The sequence below is a fragment of the Sebastes umbrosus genome, chromosome 20 (assembly GCF_015220745.1).
Source record: "Sebastes umbrosus isolate fSebUmb1 chromosome 20, fSebUmb1.pri, whole genome shotgun sequence".
Classification (NCBI taxonomy): domain Eukaryota; kingdom Metazoa; phylum Chordata; class Actinopteri; order Perciformes; family Sebastidae; genus Sebastes; species Sebastes umbrosus.
In genome coordinates this window covers 13,777,535-13,796,264 of record NC_051288.1, presented here as the reverse complement: position 1 = coordinate 13,796,264, position 18,730 = coordinate 13,777,535, and the positions used below count along the sequence as shown (strand labels likewise).

Here is an 18,730-nt window from a genome sequence, read left to right as displayed (position 1 = left end):
TACATTGACATGCATCTAGTCTAATAACCTAAGTGCTAAATATTTACTATGCATTGTGGTATATATCATCAAAAACCTCTTAAAATTGAATAACTTATTACTTATTATATCATTAATCAAACCCACAGAACCCAAAGTTTCCAAAGATACTAAATATGTCAGGCTGAATTTTGGGGAAATATTTCAGTTTAATGTAATGGTGCAGCCATAAAAAAGTCTTGTTATACATCATATAGTTTCAGTAAAGAGTTGAAACAAGGTGATAAAGTACGTATAATATTGTCAGACAGTGTGGCATGAGATGGTTTTTCATACCTTAAAGCTACTTAAGAGGAAATGAAAGGGAAAGTGTAAGATGAGGAGTTCATTTATTTGCAGTATGTTGCAGAAGATACCAATGATTGCTGCTTTTATATAAAGTAAATAGTAAATATTTCTTAACATATACAGCCTTATGATCTTATTATATATACTGTATGGATAAGAGTAAGATAAGAGTATTCAATATTTGACAAATCTCCCTTTAAGGTACATTCTGAACAAATAAAAAGGTGTGATTAATTTGTGATTAATCACAATTAATCATGGACAATTATGCTATTAATCGCGATTAAATATTTTAATCAATTGACTGCCCTAATACACATATATATGTGTGTGATAATAGGTGCTGTATGATCATCAATAAAGAATATAATAAAATAAATAAAATGAAATAAAAAATATATTTCCCTCTATTACAAAATAAAGTGCAGAGACCTTCCATATATTGAACGATTTGGAAAATTTCTCATTACATTTTTCAATATATTTCAATAAAAGCTTTCTCTTTAAGGGACAGTGCACCTATTTTATGTAAACGTCACGTGTATCTGTCCATCAAAGACCTTTTTGTACTTGTAAGCATTGTGATTATAGCCTATATTGAAGTTGAATTTCTGTGCAATGACAGCTTCTGAAAATGGGTTTACAGTACAATGAGAGTGATATCATCACCTCCAGCATCAAGCTGGATCATTTCCTCCTTCTGTAATTTCCGATCAGCCTTCCCTTCACTCTCCTCCCTCCTGTCTTTATCCTCCCCCTGCTACCAGAAGAGGACGCCATGCATCTGGAGCCAACTGAACTGATTCAACTGTTAAGTGTCATCAAATGGTGACACCCAACCTTTTCCTCTCTAATGAACCGACAGCTGGTTGCCACCATACGTTGCTGGGTGGGGGTTGGTATTTCTTTTTGTCCTGGTGGAGGAGCAATCACTCATGCATATCTGTGTCTGGGGCTCCATATGTTTGGATCACACTTCATATTCCTGTTTTGACATCAGAGCTGTGAAGAGACAGCAATACCTCATGGTTTGGTTTCCCTGAACAGAAAACATGAATATTTAAAATGTGATTCAGGTTTTATTGCTCGATATATGATGATTTATGGGGCTAAACTTTTTAATAACAGAATTTCTGATGAGTTTTTCTGGCAGGATTATTATAAAAAAGCTGTATTTTAGGAAAGGCACCTTTTTATGGCAGATTTTATTCTATCAAGCTTGGGACAGGAGACAAAGTTATTTGTTTGCAATTTATTTGTATATATATTAGTTATGTTCATGTCTGAAAAATGTTTAACCACTGCAACGGTTGGTGTCTTATAAGTCCATTTGGGCTTGGAGCTTGTATGATAACTACCTACTGTAACATAACAAACTAATCTCATTCCCTTCAGCATCACAATAATGTACTTTATATATTTTAAATGCCCCAAACAACAAAGATAAGCAAGTCAAACAATGTTCTAAAATCATTGTGCATTATTTTCTTTCTACCCACTTCTCCCTGTGTGTTGACAGGGTTTTCATGGTGTGAAAGTCAAAAACAGTGCTCACAAACATGCAATCTATCGCTTGATAATTCCTTCATTTGACTTGTCATTTGGAAAAAAACAGTGAGGACATTTTAACTTGCAATGTTTTCATTTTTACAACAGGGGGCAGAGCTTTATCTGGTATCTAATCATTTAAAGGGGCAGTCCACTGCACTTCCATACTTTTTGGGACTCACAAGAGAGCAGAGGCAAAGAACAAACACTCGGATTATGAAATAAAAATATGTGTCATGATGGTGCTTTCCAGTGGTAATGTACGGTACATTGCACATAAACAGTTAGAAGTCATCTCCTTCGCAACTCTGCTGACCTCGCATCTTTCTCAGCTCATGTATTTCAGAACTTTGATAATAATATTTTTCTACTACCTGTCATATTGAACCATACTGAACTTCATAACCCCTCATTGTTGGCCTCCAGTAACGTTGGTGACAAATCTGTTGTTCTCAGTGTCGCTCTCAAATTGTACGGACAAAGACGGGAAAGAAAGCCTTCATGTTTTCTGCTTCAGCCACCCATAGAGATAGTCTGCAAAAGGAAATTAAATTGATGAGTCTGATATCTCTGGCAGAGGTGAAGACCATTGCAAACTCTATGATAAATGACTCCATTCTTATTTTAGCCTTAGTCTAATATCATTCCACTTTGTGTTCCAGTCAAGCCCCCAGTAAGAGCGCCAGGCTTTGAAGTCAATTTTCGTTGTGGTCAAATTGCAACTTCTGTGTCTGTCACGTGATGCCATTGTGCTCAAAAATACTTTTTCTCATAGACTTACATTGGTAAAGACACGTCTGTAACTCATATGATAATTCTAATTGAGGTGAATCAAATTCCCAGTGAACACTTGAATAACCCTTATTTAAATCATTATGTCCTAAATGTTGTAAAATGCACTAACAGCACACCTCAGAACACACCTGTTACACAACAGTGCTGACAGAGATAACAGTGTTTACCTGAGGGGGAACCGGAGGATGGGTGCTACGCTTCCGCGATGACGCTGTCGGTCGGGACAGTGGTTTCAGGCCGGCCCAGCAATGTCAACAAAGCACAGAGAAGCTCAGATTACAACACACACAGAAGGAGAGTGACTTCATTCTCTGCTCAGGTAGACATTACGCCTCTAAATCTTTACATAGCAAATAGTTGTTTGCTGCTATTGTAACCCTCTGAATATTGTAGAGCACCTTTGAGTTTTGCCCTGACATAACAATCACACATAGAGCTAAGAAGCAATGAGTAAATCAATCCCATTCAGTTTAATTTAATTCACTTTATTTAAACTCTCAAAACATGTATTAAATGATCTGAGTTATCTTACACTGTACATCTCTCTATTTCTGGACACTTAAACAGTCCTAAAACATTTACAAGTTCAATTTCCTGTCTGTTTACCTTGTGAATAATGGTGGCTTGTGCTGCAGGTTTGTCACTCGTGCTCGAGATCTACAAACAGCTCAGGTGCCTCCTGCTCTGAGTCGAGGCCTGGGGGGAGGGTGTGAAATTTTGGATGGTGTTGTGAGGGCGTTCGGGGCAGAGGTTACACGGAGGAAGGGGTTGGGGTTTGCGAATCAGCACCTCAGGGGTTCTGTCAGACAACATGGGCAACGACAAAGGTGCAGAGAGACCTTACCTGTCTAGACATGCTGTCTGGACACTAATGACTGTTGGAAATAGTCAGATGTGGACAGTTAGCTCGGTAAAGTAAGTACTAACTACTGCTTCCTCACACACACACACACACACACACACACACACGTAAGTGCAGTTTGACCTGGGGTCAGCCAGTATGGCCAGGAAAATCCAACACAGGAAAGATGTGAAGAGAGAGATGAATCACAAAAAATGTCCCCCTGTTTAAACATCCAGGTCTGTCCTTTGACTTTTCTATATTCTCTGCAGCATCACATCTCCACAGCTTCATTCTATCTGTTCACAATTCTTACACATCAATTGAAAGCATACAAATACAAGGGGCTCCGTGTATTAAGCGGGATAATGTACAGCTAGCGGGTCATTGTTGTGAAATAAACTGGCTCGCTCTACATTATCCCTTCAATTCATTTACACTGACAGAAACTAAATAGATGCACGAAAAATCCACCAGTTAAGACTTATAAGTCTTTCTTCACCTTGGAAGAAGTTGACAAAATAATCTCAACAAATCCTTGAAATGTCTAGTATGGAAGGTCCTCAGTCAGATGTCCAGTCTAGTCAGGTGAAGTCAGAACAATTCATCCCTGTCATCTGCTTTAAGTCCAACACCTCATTTCTGTTCATGTGTCAATGTACCAAAACAATCACAAGATGGTCTCCAGCTCTTTCAGAGATAAGCAGCTGTCTGGATCTTCTGCTCCAGGGGTTTGGGCTGCTCCATGAATTCCTGTGTCGTGATTTTTCTTGCTGGCTCTGGCATGCCTGGCAAAAACCCCAGACTCCGTCCCTCCTGGCTTTCGCACAGCAAGCTCCTGTCGGGATGTCTCTGTATCACCGGGCACGTATCCAGGCAGGCTGGTTTGCTGGTGGAGAGAGCCGTGGCGTGGCGGCCTGACCCCTGACCCTCCAGCACCGGTGAAAGAAAGAGCTTTGGGATTGGCGGCAGACAAGCTGACGCTGTGGGTGGTGGTGTGTGACATCATGCCGCCGTAGTAACAGCTGCCTCCGCTGCTGGTCATCCTGGCTTTCTGTTTGAGGTCCAGCGCGAGGCTGCGTCTTAACCACGCCTTCTTTACCTCTGCCTGCACCTGAGAACAGGAAGAAGGAGAAAAAAACAGACAGTTATGTTTGCCTTTTTTTAATCCGAGAGTAAATTCACACTTCAAAACTAAATGATGGCCTTATTACCTCTCCATTGCAGAAACAGTAGATGAATGCCACAAAAAAGCCCTGGAAACATGAAATTGAGATTTTGTTTAAAAGAAGTACACCATAATGATTAAAGCAACATTTCGACGTTTTCCACAATACGGTTATTTACTTTCTTGCCGAGAGTTAGGTGAGAAGATCGATACCACTCTCCAGAAAGACTTGAGAGTCGATCTTCTCATCTAACTCTCGGTTCCTTAAAGGACCAGTGTGTAGGATCTGTCAATATCTAGCGGTGAGGTTACAGATTACAACTTCTCCAGAGCCAGTTGTTGTAAGGGTAGAGTGTGTAGAGTGTGTGTGTACGGGGGAAGTGAGTGGTGAAGCAAGAGAGAGAGAGAGGCGGTGGGAGCAAGTAACGTTATCAACTCTGGCCCAAGCAGGAAAAGTTCACAGTGTTTGGTTTGTCTGTTCTGGGCTACTGTAGAAACATGGCGGTGCAACAGGGCGGACTACGTGAAGAGGACCCTATGTAGATATAAACAGCTCAGTCTAAGGTGACGAAAACACAACGACCTTTGTTTTCAGGTGATTATACACTAATGAAAACATACTTAATTACATTACATTTCTGCCAATAGATCCCCCTGATTGTTACACACTGTTCCTATAAGTGTATAAAATATTCTGATTACACATATATGTTTAAATATAACATAACGATCAATTCTGGGAATATTTTTAGCTTGAAAGTGATTCATACAGCTGTTCAGAAAATGCAGCTACAAATTAGCATTAAACCGTGAAACAAGTTGAATTTTGCACTTTTTTACTACCTTTAAACCTTTATCAGAAAAGTTAATAATAGTGATATCCTTATAGTAGTTTGAGTTAACTATTACAATCATATTATTGCTTGTAGAGTTGGGTTTTCTGACCTGGGATGAATTGAAGAACATCTCATAATGCATTTGAACCTGCCACAGCAGCCCGGTGACCTCGGTGTAGGGGAGAGCCATGAACACCATGTAGTGAACTCCAAACAAGGGCATGAGGACTAATGTGGACTTGAGCAGCTTCCTGCAGATAAAGAGCGTAATCGTTCATGTAAAACAGTCTTGTCGAAAGATGGTAACCTATGAGTCGTTTTACAATAAGAGGAAAAGAAATATCACCGATATTGCTGCCGAGGGTCCAATTTACCAGTGTTTGTTTCCCACAGTTTAGAGGCCAGTACACGTATTATGTTGACGAAGAGGAGGAAATTCACCTGCAGGGGCAGTACATTGTACAGTAAGGTTATATTAGACCAAAGTGTCAAATATCCTTTAGTAGCATTAAAATTATTTCTTCCTTACAACGATGGCTGCCAGAATGGGAACTTGATAGATCCACTTCAGGTTTCCTGCACTGATGTCCCAACATCTGAAAGCAGAGACAGAAGAGTGTGATTTCAATATTTGTGATATTGTGTAAATATTAGACAGATAAACGCATCACATGACTCACTGTGTGTCTGCCAGCGATGCTCGAGCACTGACCCAAATAGACACAAACACAGCTGGAACACCTGTGAGTGAGCGAAGAGAGAATAATTGTGTAATTTCCTGTGAGCTCTATATGTGACAACAGAGTATATCTGGTCCAATGCAGCTCACCCCAGCCGATGATGGTGAGGGCCCATAGGTAGTTCTTGTCCGAGAGGAAGGCCATGAAGATGAGGCTATGTAGGTACAAGCCCTCCACCAGGATCCAGTAATGATTGGTCGCCAGGAAATAAAGGAAGAGAGTAACAGCAACTTTACAGCCGGCCTGAGGACACAAAGCAGCACGTAAAGGAAACATTCAAACAGAAAATACAATCATATATAGCCTAATGCGGTGTTGGGTTTTTTATGGCAATATTTAGCTTTCACTTTGTTGCCGAGAGTTTGATAAGAATATTAATACCACGTAAATATGAAGCCTCAGTCAGCAGCCACTTAGCCACAAAACAAATTCGCATCTTTGCATTCGAAATGCAGCTCAACTTTGGTGAACTTTTGGGCGAATGCAGGTGAATGACCATCGCCTGCATTCATGCATATGTGGCCGCGCCTTAAAAGTGACAATTTGCCGTTTTCCAGGCACAAGGTCGTGTCTAGAAGGTGATCCGCGAGTTGCGAAACTCTCGTGAGATGGCTAAGGTTAGGCATTGACCTCGAATGGTTAAGGTTAAGATAGGTCATTGGGCAGCGAGTCTCGTGAGAGTTTTTGCAAGTTTTCGCAATTTGAAGGTTGTTTTTTGTACGGAATAAACAGCAAAACAACATGTTAATTAAACCTTTACCTTTTTTACTTTTAAACAGAGCCAGGCTAGCTGTTTCCCTCTGTTTCCAGTCTTTATGCTAAGCTAAGCTAACAGGCTGCTTCATATTTACTGTACAGACATGAGAGTGGTCTCATTTTTCTCATCTAACTCGATTCTAAAGTAATTTAAGCAATTAAGCTAATTTACCAAAATATCAAACTATTCCTTTCAAACACATCATACTGTGTATCATCTCTAGATCTTATTAGACACTAAATGTCATTTCACGGACAAGAACATGAGCTGGTGTTGCATCCTAATGTGGACCAGCATCACTATGCTGACAACACACTGTGTTGATGTTAAAACGCTATGAAGATAATTCAAATAAAACTATGTATAAATGGTACTAAATATAAAAAACAACATTGTTTTACCATATGGGGCTTCTGTGCAGTGAACTCAGGCTCAGCCTCTCTGTCTTCAGATATGGAGTAGAGCACAGCGTCCTTCACGAAAATGCTGACTGCCCGACATATGAAGGAGGTGAAGAGGTGGATGTGGATGTAATTGCGTGTGCAGTGGAGACGCCTGAAAGGTTACGGACAAATACTTTCAGTTCTATATCACTGAAGATGGACACAACTGACACTTTTGAGTTGGACGTGTGGTTCATGTTTTTTTCATTTCTCACTTGAAATAGCAGAGGATGGAGACCGCCACCAACAGCGATGCTAGAGAAATGGAGTAGCCAACAGTGTACATGAGATGGAGTCTCTCAAATACCTTCTGAAGCAAAACAAAAACATACTTAGAGTCTGCATGTGATGCAATAGACTTTCGTCGTGAAACAGAGGCCAAACAGCAGTATTGTGCAAACAGGAACTGAACATATCAAGACAAACACACATGTACATACCTCCTCTTGGCTCCTGTGGTTGGAGGTCAAGTATGCGGTGCACTCGGTGTAGTTAGCCCAAGTGCGGTTGATACTGGGAACTTGCTCCCAGTTCCCTGACGCGTCACACTGGCGGTAGGCTCGCCCTGGGTCAACGGAGTGCAGCACACAACATTAGCACAACAGTCTGTGATACAATAATATTGTAATACAGTTTTTTACCCATGTTTGTATTCCAAGAAACCCTTCAAAAGACTATACACTTAGACCGCACATCAGGACAAAGCTGCTGTATTATTGCTGCATGTTCGTGTCTCTTGAGCTCTCCCACCTCTGTGGTTGAAGTCGTAGATGTACTCTGGACACAGCACTGACACCAGCTGACCCGCTCGGCTCCGTGGCCAGCAGATGATCCCGTCCCACTCTGGGATGCAGTCACCTTCTTCACAAATAGGGGGAAACAGCTGTTAGATATTGAGATTTCCTACAGATGTGCACTATGTAGGCATGGCACAGGCCCAGTTATTCATTGGAAAGACACATCGCTCTGTCAAAAGTAGGAATACCCCTATCAGTTGTTTTTGTATTATACTTTTGTTCACTTTCCCCTAATACAGCTGCATGGTGCATAATTAGGACACAGTAAGCCTGCCGCTGGTTGAAGAAGTATTTGGATCAGGGGTGCCCAAATGTAATATGTAAAATATATTTACTATAGTTTCCACCTCTGAAGCCTAAATCAACATTAGTAAAGCAATCAAAACCTGTTTGAATGGTTGTGCTTGAAGAAAATAGGTTTAATGGTTTCCTATAATATATATAATATTGTATTCTTTATACAGTATCAGAGTATTTTGTATGATATCTGTCAGTGTGGATCAGCTGCTCACTGTGCCTCTCTTCTATCTCTGACTAGTCTTCAGACTGGGGGCTCCATCTTATATAATTCCTCTCCAAATAGATCAGTGAAGCAATTCATCATCAGCTTCTGCGTCATTATATGAATGAAAAATGCCCCGCTATTGTCCGCACCTAAATTCAACTCTGTAATCACAGAGATACTGCTCTGCAGGATATTGGATGGGTGTTATATCTGATCCTAAATAAATAATTGATGTAATAAATGCGGTTTCTGATTATATATTTGGACATGCACTCCCTGACCTCTTGTGTTTTTTTATACTAACACTAGATATGCTTGTTAAAGGACCTCACTTCCCTAATAGGGAGCGATTTTTAAGGAAAAAAACTCTTAGAACCAGCTTTTTTTTAGCAACTTTTTACCTGAAGTGAAGGTTTAAATGTGATTTTATAGCTGGATTATGTGTCATAACTAAAACACACTGAACTCATGGAACCACTTCAGTGAATGAAATTTAAAAAATATCTATTTCATACAGTTTTTCTATTTTTAGGGGTTAGCTAACATTTTCCTTTCAGAGACAAACATTGTTTCAACACAACAAATAAGAGCTGTTGACTCCCACATGCCGGGATTGAACTTGTGACCTTCTCCTGATTGGATAACAAAGCAAAACTGAGCACTGTCCTGTCCTATGCTTTTAATGAATAAAATGGTCAAAAAGCAGCACACACACACCTTTAACCAGGGACGTTTGTGCCTGGATGTTCCTCTCACACTTGGCGTGAGCACCAATCAGAACGTAGATCTGCTCGTCTCGTGTGATGACATCATCAGAGTCAATCTGTAGAGGGCAGTTAAGAGAGAGATGACAAATTGTTCAGACAAGTATGCGAAAAATGCAATAAAGTGTTATATGTGGAATACCAGCAAGCTCTCTGACTGTATATGGCATGAAATACACAGTTCATTTACAAAATTGCCGCTTGAAATAGATCTAAAATACCTGGACTTGCATGATGGTATTTGTCCAAGCCTCAAGAGCAGCTTCAGCTCATCTGAAGAGCATTTATTTATCTTTTAATATACCCAAAAGACATTAAATGTTTCCTCTGAAGTCTCTTTCCAGTTAGGGCGATCTGTTAACCACAAACCCTCCCAAGGATCTGATGTGCTGCCTCCAGGTGTTGTGAAATAGTTGTGTGAGGGTGCGGTATGTCATGATCCCTCGCCAACCCTTTTTTTTTTTCCAGCGGCGGGGCTGCCGCCGGCCACATGGGGGTTCTTGTCTTCAGGACCTCAGCCGCCATGCTAGTGAGAGCTGGTCTACACAATCAGCTTTGTGTTCCCGGGCACATTTCAAAACAGAGCAGCAAAACTAGCAACTAGACAACTCACATGAGGATTGTTTGGTCGACCGAAGAGGACAGTGAGAGAGATGACTAGGCAGAAAAGATACAACGAGAGCGCAGACGTTGGTGAAGAAGTAGTAAAATGAATCAATATAAACTAGGGCTGTCCCTTCTTAGTCGACTAATTAGTTGTTTTGGTCGTAGTCGACTAAGATTTCTTCAGTTGATTAGTCGTTTTTTATGCTTTTTTCATGCTGAATGTGAGAAACTTGCGAGCATGTCTCTGCTAAACACAAGATTTAAAGTGGTGCTTTTGTGTGATTCTTTGTGGAGAAACTCAGTTTTACAGATCTGTCAATTAAATCAACTAATCGATTAGTCGACAAAAAAAAGGACAGCCCTAGTATAAACAATTTCATAATGTAATATATGACGATATATCCGTCACAGGGGCCAATTTTCAGAAGAATGAGCACTTTTACTTTTGATACTTTAAGCGCTAACACTGCTGTACTTACTTAAAGGTACAGTGTGTAGAATTTGGCGGCATCTAGCGGTGTGGTTGCAGATTGCAACCAACGGACTCCGTGAAGAGGACCCGCTCCCTATGTAGATATGAAGGGCTCATTCTAAGCTAATGAAAACACAACGATTCTTAGTTTCAGGTGATTATACACTAATAAAAACATAGTTATGAATATTATATTCCATTTCTGCTGATAGATCCCCCCAAAATAGTACACTGTACTTTTAAGAGACTATAAATGTGGGGGTTTTACTTGTATTTACATTGATGTATTGGTACTTTTTCTGGATCTCTGGAGTATCTCTTCCACCACTGCTTCTCTCAGCCGTCTTCCTGGCAAGCTAAAGAAAACTTCTCACTCTTGTTAAACAGACTAAAGCCAAACTGGAACCGTTCATGTTGATGGATATGTGATAACTAACATTCTTTGGCATTAGCCATTAAAATAAATCACCAATGGGCGAACAGTGTTTCCAGTGTTGTAGACACTCAGAACAGCGATCATTTGTTTTGGGAGGGGAAGCCAAAGTAAATACAGACATATTGAGCAGCTCAAACACTTGTTGTTGTATATTGGACTGTGGACACACTCCGGCTGTGTTGGCAATCCCATATAAACACGTCGGTTATTAATGGCCACAATGAGATATTCAAGTTTTATATCAAACAACGGGTACCTGGACAAAACATCCTCATAATTCAATACATGCGAGTCAATACGGAGAAGCTGTTCACTTTTCTTTGCACAGGACAGTTTTCTGCTGACGTACATGGGAGTGTTCGCAAAACAATCAGGCTTAGACGTCTCCTCGCCTTTCTGTCATAATTGAATTTGCTCTCTCAGTGCTTCGCTTCATGTAAAGTGATTTTCAGGCTGACTGAGCAGGAGGTTGTAAGTCTGCCTGAGGTCAACACTTGGGATCGACCTGGGGAAGATGAAGAGATGGGGCTCAGAAGCGAAGGAGGTCAGCGTGAGCTGCAGAGGGGTCATGCTTCAGTGGGTGAAAGGTTAAAGGGGTCAGAGCTGATGGAGGTGAAAGAAAGCAGACCACAGGTGAAATGGTGGAGAATGAGGGCTCTTTTGTGTGTGTGTGTGTGTTGCCTTTACAATCCCCTACTAGTTTCAAAGTAGTTTTCCTATTTGAACATAAGTTTTTGCAGGCAAATTTGCCAAACATATCCTATAATTTATTAGCTGTTTTGTAGTTATTTAGTTGCTGCCTTTTTTAAGAAGGGTTTGTGCTGCAAAATAACCCAAACAAAGTGATTCCATATTACCTCATTTGTTTAAAAAAAAAAGAAAGGAGAACCACTCATCTATCTATGGTCAGTCTTGCTGGTGAATGGCTGGCACATTTCCCTGACGCACGAGATAAATCTACGTCCAAAATTCAAACGATCAAAGAGAGTCACAGATACATGACATTTTCTACATTTGGCTAAAAGTGCAGCAGTATGGGAGTATTATTTCTGACTCAGTGTCATGTTGTAGTGTAAGATATGATGCTACTGTGTGAAAAAGTTTCAATTTGGAACATAAAAGCCATCCTTTGATAAGTTGGACTGAGAGACTGAGAATTGACTTACAGCTGAAGATTGTTTTTTTTTTGTCATTACTCCAACCCCCCAAAAAATAAGATCCACTTGACCAGAACTTATACTTACAAATTAAAAAAATGCTAATATTCATGTTTATCTTGAGAGACTAAAAGTAAAAGCAAAACAAAGCAAACAAAATTATTTTGCCCTCAGTGTGGCAACATTTTGTAGATAAACTAAAACAAATCTATGTTAGGAAAACAATAGTTATGGAACTCATTCAATAAATGAAGTAGTCAATAACTCAATCACCCAAACACTCTTAAGATAAGTAGAGTACACTCACCAGTGCAGTCACTATTAAGACACTGTGGAAAAGAGCCAAGGCACCAGTTCCCTGTGAAGACAACATGACGTCTTTTCAGCTGTCGACTCAAACAGGACGTTTGATTAACATCAGATCATCTTTTCCTCCTCGGGTTGCAATGAAGGAACTCCCAAAGTTAAGGACTGTTCTTCTCTGGTGTCCCATCGGTGCTCCTTGTCTTTTTGTGCCTTGTTATCTTTGTTTCGTCATTCAATAAGAACTGCCTTTAAGGATCTTCTTGAGCTTTGGGAGTGATCTTGTCTCCAGGCTTCTTCTTGTGGACACCACTGATCAGGTGTGAGGGACCATGAAGAAGTCAGTCTGTAATGTGAGAGGAGAGAGAGGAGCACTGAGGACGAAATCTCCTCCTTCTTCAGTTCTTTGGGCTGTTGTATATCAGAGATGGGTTGGCCTTCATTGGCTGTGGCTTCACTTAACTCTTTGTGTTCCTCTGCTGTGGTCATCTGTCTCTGTTTGTCTATCTGTTGCTGTCTTTTTCCACTTTTCTCCTTCCAAACAAAGTAACTTTTACCATCCAATTACGCAAATGTTGGTCACTCAGTACATACAGTTCCTGTTTTTTTAATCCTGGATCATAGGCCTATTATTATTGTTATTATTATGTCCCATCATCATAAATAGAAGCAGTATGATTTAATAAACTTTGGTCTCATGGCAAGAGACCAACATTTGTTTTTCCAGTTCCCACGCTGGGACATTTTAGAGGACACCGATACAGACCAAACTCACACTGCCTACTGTTTGTGACAATTAGATGGATAATCTCTAGTGCTTAACCTCCCTGACGCTAGCAGATATAATGAATGCACAGATCATAAGGGAAAGATTAATAATGTTTTGGCTTGTGTAGCAGTTATTTTTGGGATCAGTTGTTGAACATGTGTGCTGATATTCTGCTCTGGTTCCTAATCTCACCCAGAAACACCCAGGGGTCCTCCGATTGGTCTCAGGTTCCCATGGTTCAGGATTTATTACATGTTTTCCTCATTCAGTACAACTTTCAAAGAAAGGGGGAATCTTTGGAACCATATGCGGAGGATGTGTATGAGAATAAATACAGATGTATAAAAATGACTAGTTTATAAACAGAAAATCTGTGTGGGACAAAACATTTATTAGATGAGGAGCTAGCCCACAGTTTGTGAATATTTGACATGAAATGATTGGTAACCAGTGCCCAACAGTGTCTGTCACCCTAATGCTTTCATCATTGCTTGAGCTATTTTTACATTGTTTTTCTATACTAATACAAAATGTTTACTTTAATATTATTTAAACATAAATGTTTTAATGTTTAATTTAATACAGCACATACTAAACACAAGATAATACTATATAACTATGGAGACACAAGATGATAAGTTCAAATGATTTTAAATAAGATTACAAAAGACAAGACAAACAACAATAGCAAAAAGTAATGGCAAATATTTTTCAATTAAAATAATAATCACATAATAACATAATAATAATGACATTTTTTAAATTGTATTAATTTGCATTAATTCGTTAGTTTTGATTAAAATCAAACTATTGACATACAAACACTAATGGAAATGAATATACACATACATACATAGATACATATATACATACATACATACATATATGTATACATATATGTATGTATGTATATATATATACATACATACATAGATACATATACTATGTATGTATGTATATATATATATATGTATATATATATACATACATACATAGATACATATATGTACGTATATATGCTTATACATATATATAGGCTGTTTCATATATATATATATACATATACATATATACATACATACATATATATGTATAAGCATATATACATGTATACATATATAATTCTAATATTCACAACATATGTACATAAGTATGTATGTATATATATATATATATACACACACACACATATATGTATATATATATATACATACATACATATATGTATACATATATGTATATAAATGTATGTATGTATGTATGTATGTATGTATATATATGTATATATATATACACACACACACACATACATATATGTATATATATATATACATACATACATATATGTATACATATATGTATATAAATGTATGTATGTATGTATATATATGCATATATATATACATACATATAGATACATATATGTATCTATATATATGTATGTGTATGTATAAGCATATATACATGTATACATATATAATTATAATATTCATAACATAGAAAACATACCATTTAAGAATAAAGAATGTCCCTTAGACTTATAGTACATTTCATTGTTCTAAGCACAATGCCAATAAATATCTATTCTCTTTTAACTTGTACAGTACTTTGGTCAACTCAAGTTGTTTTTAAAGGTGCTATACAAATAAACTTGACTTGACTTCTATTCTATTACAAAACTGAAGCATGCTGCTTTAATCGGGCTTTTATTGTGAAGGGCCGATTTTTTAACGTCAATTTTTGACGTCGCAACCCGGAAGTACCGGTTCTCACAACAAGGACAGCAGCAGCTGCTGGGTGTCTCCTGACTTATCTGAACTGTATGTTTGACAACTTCAGGCTGTTTCATTCATTTATGGATATTAAAATGACTGGTGTCTACAGTTAAAGGCCTCACCTGCAGACAGAGGCTCACAGTCTCTGCTCCACATGGTAACACCGTATATTCATTAACACTTACCTTGTGTGTGTGAAGGGCATGGTGGGAGCGGTAGTGCTGAGGGCTCTCCTCCGGACCCTGCGGACCTCCACCTCGGCCCGGGTGGAGCGCGTCCTCCCGCCGGCTTCATGTGTGCTGAACCCGCCGTGGAGGAGCTCTCAGGTCAGGTCGCTGCAGCTGAGCTCCGCCTCATGTGCTGGACACAACAAGTGGTCAAAGGTGAAGCACATCAAGGGACCTAAAGATGAGGCGAGGAGCAGGATGTTCATGAAGTTTGCTATGATGATAAAGATAGCTGTGAAAGGTGAGATTAATCAACTGTAGACAACAATAAATGTCATGTCAGATGGAGTGTTTTTCTTATTGTTCAAGTTCAAGTTTAGTTTATTGATCACATACACATTTACATGGCAGTGAGATTGTTTGTAACTCTCTCATCCCTGTATAATAGACAATCAATCAATCAATCAATTGAATAACAATAATGAAGTAAAATATTATCATCATTATAAACATTATAAATATAGCAGCAACAATAGAAAATTGTTCGATTAAATATAAGGTAGGGAATACATACAATTATAAAATAAATAACAGAGAATATACACGCACACACACACGCACACGCACACGCACACTCCCCCAATACAGAAATACTTATGGAGCGCTTCACAGTAAATACATAGAATTAAAACCTTGCAAGTGTGTGGTGCAATAACTGCAGTGTAACCAAGGGTAAGGAGGTGGTAACGAATGGATGAATTGATAGAGACAGAGATGGGGCTCTAGTGGGTCAGGGTCAGTTGTGAGACTCAGCTCAGCATCTGGATGGCCTAGGGATAGAAGCTGTTTCTGAGGCGGTTAGTTTTAGCTCTGATGCTGATGTAGCCATGCTTCCTCTTGGACTGCTTCATGATGAAGAGGCCGTGGCTCGGGTGGCTGGGATCAGCAATGATCTTGTTTGCTAATTTCAATGTTGCTCTCATCTGCAGAAGGTGGATCCAACCCGGACATGAATATCAACTTGGCCCACATACTGGAGCAGTGCAGAAGCAAGAACATGCCTAAAGCATCCGTGGAGGCTGCAATCAAGAGTGCGGTAGGTTGACAACATACTGACAAATACAAATGATTGAAAAAAAAACAACATAAAGTGTAGTGGCATAGATTCTGCAAGAAAATCTGAAAAACTACTGGAAGGATGAACCCCATTCCTTCTGAATATATTCCCTCATTGTCACCTATCATGTCTATAGATTACCATATGACTTCACCAGTATATAACATATAATAAGAATGCAATTGTTCTGGTATAATACCCTGCAAGAAACTCATTCATGTCTTTTCTCTTGGCTCTACGGGAAAAAGGCTAAACCAGCATCCCAGCAGGTGTTTGAAGCTCGGGGGCCCGGCGGGTGTCTGCTGCTCATCGAGGTCCTGACTGACAACAACTCACGCAGCCACCAGGAGATCAAACGCCTGCTTACCAAGAACAGGTCAGGACCGGCTTTCTATGATCTTACTCTGCTGTGTGACTATATATAGCTGAAACACTAACACAGATGTTTCATGCACTTTCACCACTACTGATGATTAACCCATAGTATTAAACTGATCTGCTGCTTGAAGATCAACAGGGCAGTATTACTTTACACGGATCAGATATACGGGACAATATAGGGGAGGAATGCAGTAATTATACACAAGAATGCATGGTTATCATGCTGCACTGGTAATAGAGGTTGGTGTGCAAATGGCAGTAGCCACTAGATGTCCCTGTACAGACACATTTGTTTTGGCTAAGAAGCTGCTGGCACACAAATGCAAATATGTGAATTTAGCAAAAAGGAGGGCTAAAATACAGCTAAAAATATGTCTAATACAAATAAAAACTCATATGTGGTGGTTTATGTATTTAAACAGAAATGATCACATCCTATAGATTTAATGCATTATGTTGTCTCACACTACTCACCCACAGAGGGATGCTGTCAGACGGAGGCCGTCACAACTTCAACAGGAGGGGGGTGGTGGTGGTGCCGGGCCAGAACGTCTCGACTGAGAGAGCTCTGGAGCTGGCCATCGAGGCGGGAGCAGAAGACGTCCAAGAGTCCGAGGATGAGGAGCAGCAGCCCCTCCTGCAGGTCAGACATGAAGAGGCATGTTGAGAAGAGCAGTACAGACGTATTACAGTCCCTACTGTAGATGACCGATAAATCGTTTCAGTCATTTATTAAGAAAACAAAATTATACCACAGATTAAAGTAGCAATAGACACGTTTTTTGCTTTAACTTATAATTATGAAGTAAATGTTGATTGCACAATATAATGGCTATTGAATAATGACACTATCAATGTTTAGATTGGTTCCCTATAAGCCTCGCTTTCACTATGCAATTCTGTCTGCCACCGGGTACGATCTCCTGGGAAAATTAAGGCTCGATTTACGGCACAATGAAGTGCGTCAACCATTGTGCAACCAAAACAGGAAGAGGATAGCACTTTTGTTTTTCCCTGGAAGCTATTGGTAGCTATCCCCAGTTACCACAGAGTATCAATGTAAGTTATTTGCAGTCAGGAAATGGCTGACGGTGGAACAATCGAAGTAACTGCGGAACACGACCTGATTGTCTTTGCTGGGGGGCTGAGTCGAAAAGTTGTCTGTTTCCACTTTAACTAATAGTTTGATGTGTTTCTCTCTCCTCAGTTTATTTGTGACATGACGGACGTGAGGAAGGTGCGGGCCTCATTGGAGGAGCTGGGAATGCAGGTTACATCTGCTGGGTTGGAGTTTGTTCCCCGAACTATCTCGTCTCTGGACCAGGACCAGCTTGAAGCTGCTTCAACGCTAATAGAAGCCCTCAATGACTGTCCAGACGTAGTACGTGTCTGGGACAACATCCAGGCTGACAGCTGAGCACGCCTCCTGGACACTCGGTGGACACTTAATACCTTGAATGTGGAATATTTGATTTCACAGAGAAAGGATGCATGTACTGCTTGTTAAAATACCTCCTACTGCTTATCATCATCAGTATGAAAATACGAGAGTATTGGTCATTTTGATGCTTTCTGTGTTGGACTTGGAAGCAAAATGAAATCATCCTTGTCAAGATGTAAAGTGATATTTCTTGAATATTTTCTATCATCAAACTGCACTTATAAGAAGTTCATTAACAGTCGGCCTAGAGCATACAGAAGATACACTGCCAACACTTTTTTTCAGGATTTTCCCCAAACTTGTTAATTTCAAGTAGTAAGTAAGTGTAACTTGCTTCTTCAAGAGTGAAATAACTCCCGCATCTGCATTTCTTTTCTTGGTAGATACTGTAGAAACACAGTTTGCCAAGTAGGTCTTTATAAGTTGGTAAAAAAAAAGATTGGCTAATTCATTCATCAGATCCTAGAGAAATAAAAATGTTCTATCAAAGTGAAATTTCACTTTTATTATTTGAGGAAGGAACCAACAAGGAGCAATTTAGAATACATTTTCATTTAAAGAGCCCCTCTAGACATATAAAATACT

General features: G+C 39.5%; 2 protein-coding genes and 1 long non-coding RNA gene across 7 annotated transcripts; 1 reads left to right on the top strand and 2 right to left on the bottom strand.

Moving 5' to 3' along the window:
* Positions 1-1,894: 1,894 nt before the first annotated feature.
* LOC119479237 lies at positions 1,895-2,875 on the bottom strand. Its single transcript, XR_005204647.1, has 2 exons — positions 2,838-2,875; positions 1,895-2,409 (listed from the first exon to the last, which is right to left on the bottom strand). It is a non-coding gene; the product is annotated as an uncharacterized LOC119479237 (long non-coding RNA).
* Positions 2,876-3,139: 264 nt separating this feature from the next.
* Positions 3,140-15,338, bottom strand: pth3r (parathyroid hormone 3 receptor). Of its 3 annotated transcripts, none has more exons than XM_037754607.1 (14): positions 15,225-15,338; positions 12,500-12,841; positions 9,475-9,580; positions 8,206-8,316; positions 7,896-8,020; positions 7,671-7,765; positions 7,414-7,567; positions 6,345-6,498; positions 6,196-6,256; positions 6,045-6,111; positions 5,862-5,956; positions 5,625-5,766; positions 4,726-4,767; positions 3,140-4,625 (listed from the first exon to the last, which is right to left on the bottom strand). In XM_037754607.1, the coding sequence occupies exons 2-14, from the start codon at positions 12,563-12,565 to the stop codon at positions 4,182-4,184; spliced, it is 1,662 nt and encodes a 553-aa protein (XP_037610535.1). In that variant the 5' UTR covers positions 12,566-12,841; positions 15,225-15,338; the 3' UTR covers positions 3,140-4,181. The 3 variants fall into 3 exon arrangements, with proteins under 3 accessions (XP_037610535.1, XP_037610537.1, XP_037610538.1); XM_037754609.1 differs by having other exon boundaries at positions 7,671-7,762; XM_037754610.1 differs by having other exon boundaries at positions 8,206-8,313.
* On the top strand, positions 14,999-18,582 carry LOC119479236 (translational activator of cytochrome c oxidase 1). 3 transcript variants are annotated; one of them, XM_037754614.1, is made up of 6 exons: positions 14,999-15,061; positions 15,240-15,507; positions 16,196-16,302; positions 16,572-16,699; positions 17,185-17,347; positions 17,912-18,121. In XM_037754614.1, exons 2-6 carry the CDS (start codon positions 15,243-15,245, stop codon positions 18,119-18,121), a joined length of 873 nt encoding a protein of 290 aa, XP_037610542.1. In that variant the 5' UTR covers positions 14,999-15,061; positions 15,240-15,242. The 3 variants fall into 3 exon arrangements, with proteins under 3 accessions (XP_037610542.1, XP_037610541.1, XP_037610540.1); XM_037754613.1 differs by lacking the exon at positions 14,999-15,061 and adding an exon at positions 15,062-15,084; XM_037754612.1 differs by lacking the exon at positions 14,999-15,061 and having other exon boundaries at positions 15,069-15,507; positions 17,912-18,582.
* The last annotated feature ends 148 nt before the right edge of the window (positions 18,583-18,730 follow it).